A 1,649-nucleotide genomic window follows, 5' to 3' on the forward strand; every position below is an offset into this window, starting at 1 on the left:
ATCGGAAGAAAGGTTCTGAAAAAGGCCAAATACGGCGATGGAATCATCGTCGGTGTCCTTGATAGCGGTGAGTTTTACTATAAACCCTTCATTTATAAGTTTTTAAAAATACTATAATTATTTGATTTGATCTCTGCCGAATAAAATTTTGAAGCTTTATATATTACAATGGCTTAAGAGCATCATTGCACGTATGGTGTGCGTGTGTTGCATTTCATTGAGCATACATACTATTGAATAAATTTAAGTTCTTTACGTCCAAAAAGCAACAAAATTTGAAAAGATTGTGTCTTTCTAAGCAACTTTGCCATTCATGTGAGCTTATGGTTTATCCTCTCCTCTTTGTATTCTTCTCGAAGCCAACGCCCTCCACGTGTTTTCCTTTTGTTTCCTGTTTCCCTTATTTGCTCCCCATCTCTCTCTCTCTCTCTCTCTCTCTCTCTCTTTCCAATCTTGTTCATAGCATATGATTATCGATTTGATCTTAAATCCGAAATCGTAGCCAGAAGAACGAGACTTTCTCATTCAAAAGATATCAATCAAGGTCTTCGCGATCACTGTTTCTCGATGCCTAACTTGTTGGAGCCTAACTTTTTTTTAAATAGCGTCATAAGTTGCACGAATACTAGCTAACACTTTGATATGCACATCTTATTCGTCGCATTTGAAGAGACACGTATACTATATATATATATATATATGTGTCGTTTCTTATGACGACAAAAGATCATTCATATATATACATGAAATGTACAGACAGAATTAGGGTTTTGAGTGTATTATACTGAAAATGGGAAGAGATGTGAAATTAGGCGTGTGGCCAGAATCGAAGAGCTTCAGTGACAAAGGGATGGGTCCCGTCCCAAAGTCATGGAAAGGAACCTGCCAAACCGGGACTGCTTTTAACTCTTCCCACTGCAACAGGTTTACTCTTTACTCTTCCTATATTATTTAATTACATACAATAACGTCTTATTACAGTATATATGTATATGTATGTATATATATATATATTATAAAAAGAATGATACATGTATTGCGGTTATACTGCTTGTTTAGGACACCGCGTTGAAGTTGAACCCCATATCTTGAATGTCGACAGATGAGAAGAGACAAAATAACCTTCTTGATTCTTCCTGTATAATTCTGAACAACACCCGTGAACTCTCTTGTTTGCTTCACTATCAATGTCTCGTTTCCGCCATCAATACGTACATATACATTATATATATATATATATGCTTACTACCACAAAATTATGCCAGTTAACATCATTTTTTATATATATAAATGTAGATATGGGTTTAGATTTAACCTATATATATAGGTTTGGCAGTCTAATGATGGTTAATAGACAAAATCTTTAGTGTATTTGACATGTGATTTTCAGTGTACAAACATTACAGTCAAATTGTTTAACCATAATTCGAGCATTATATCATATATTAGGGATTGCATTGTATCTAATTTCACTGTCATTTGGTCAGAATTAACGCATTGTATTTTGAATTGCAGGAAAATTATAGGAGCCAGGTACTACGTGAAAGGGTACATGAACGGATACGGAACCTTCAACGTGACTGCCAACAAAGACTTCCTCTCCCCACGTGATCCCGACGGTCACGGCTCCCACACCGCCTCAACGGCCG

At 36.0% G+C, this 1,649-nt stretch overlaps 1 protein-coding gene across 1 annotated transcript in view; it reads left to right on the top strand.

Annotated features, from left to right (window-relative positions):
• Nucleotides 1–1,649, top strand: part of LOC104798469 (subtilisin-like protease SBT5.6) — a 4,807-nt gene that overhangs the window by 790 nt on the left and 2,368 nt on the right. The window contains exons 4-6 of the mRNA XM_010520565.1: nucleotides 1–67; nucleotides 813–924; nucleotides 1,516–1,643. Coding sequence (XP_010518867.1) covers nucleotides 1–67; nucleotides 813–924; nucleotides 1,516–1,643 — 307 coding nt within the window. The remainder of the gene's footprint in view (nucleotides 68–812; nucleotides 925–1,515; nucleotides 1,644–1,649) is intronic.

The sequence above is a fragment of the Tarenaya hassleriana genome, unplaced genomic scaffold (genome assembly GCF_000463585.1).
Source record: "Tarenaya hassleriana unplaced genomic scaffold, ASM46358v1 Cleome53, whole genome shotgun sequence".
NCBI classification, from domain to species: domain Eukaryota; kingdom Viridiplantae; phylum Streptophyta; class Magnoliopsida; order Brassicales; family Cleomaceae; genus Tarenaya; species Tarenaya hassleriana.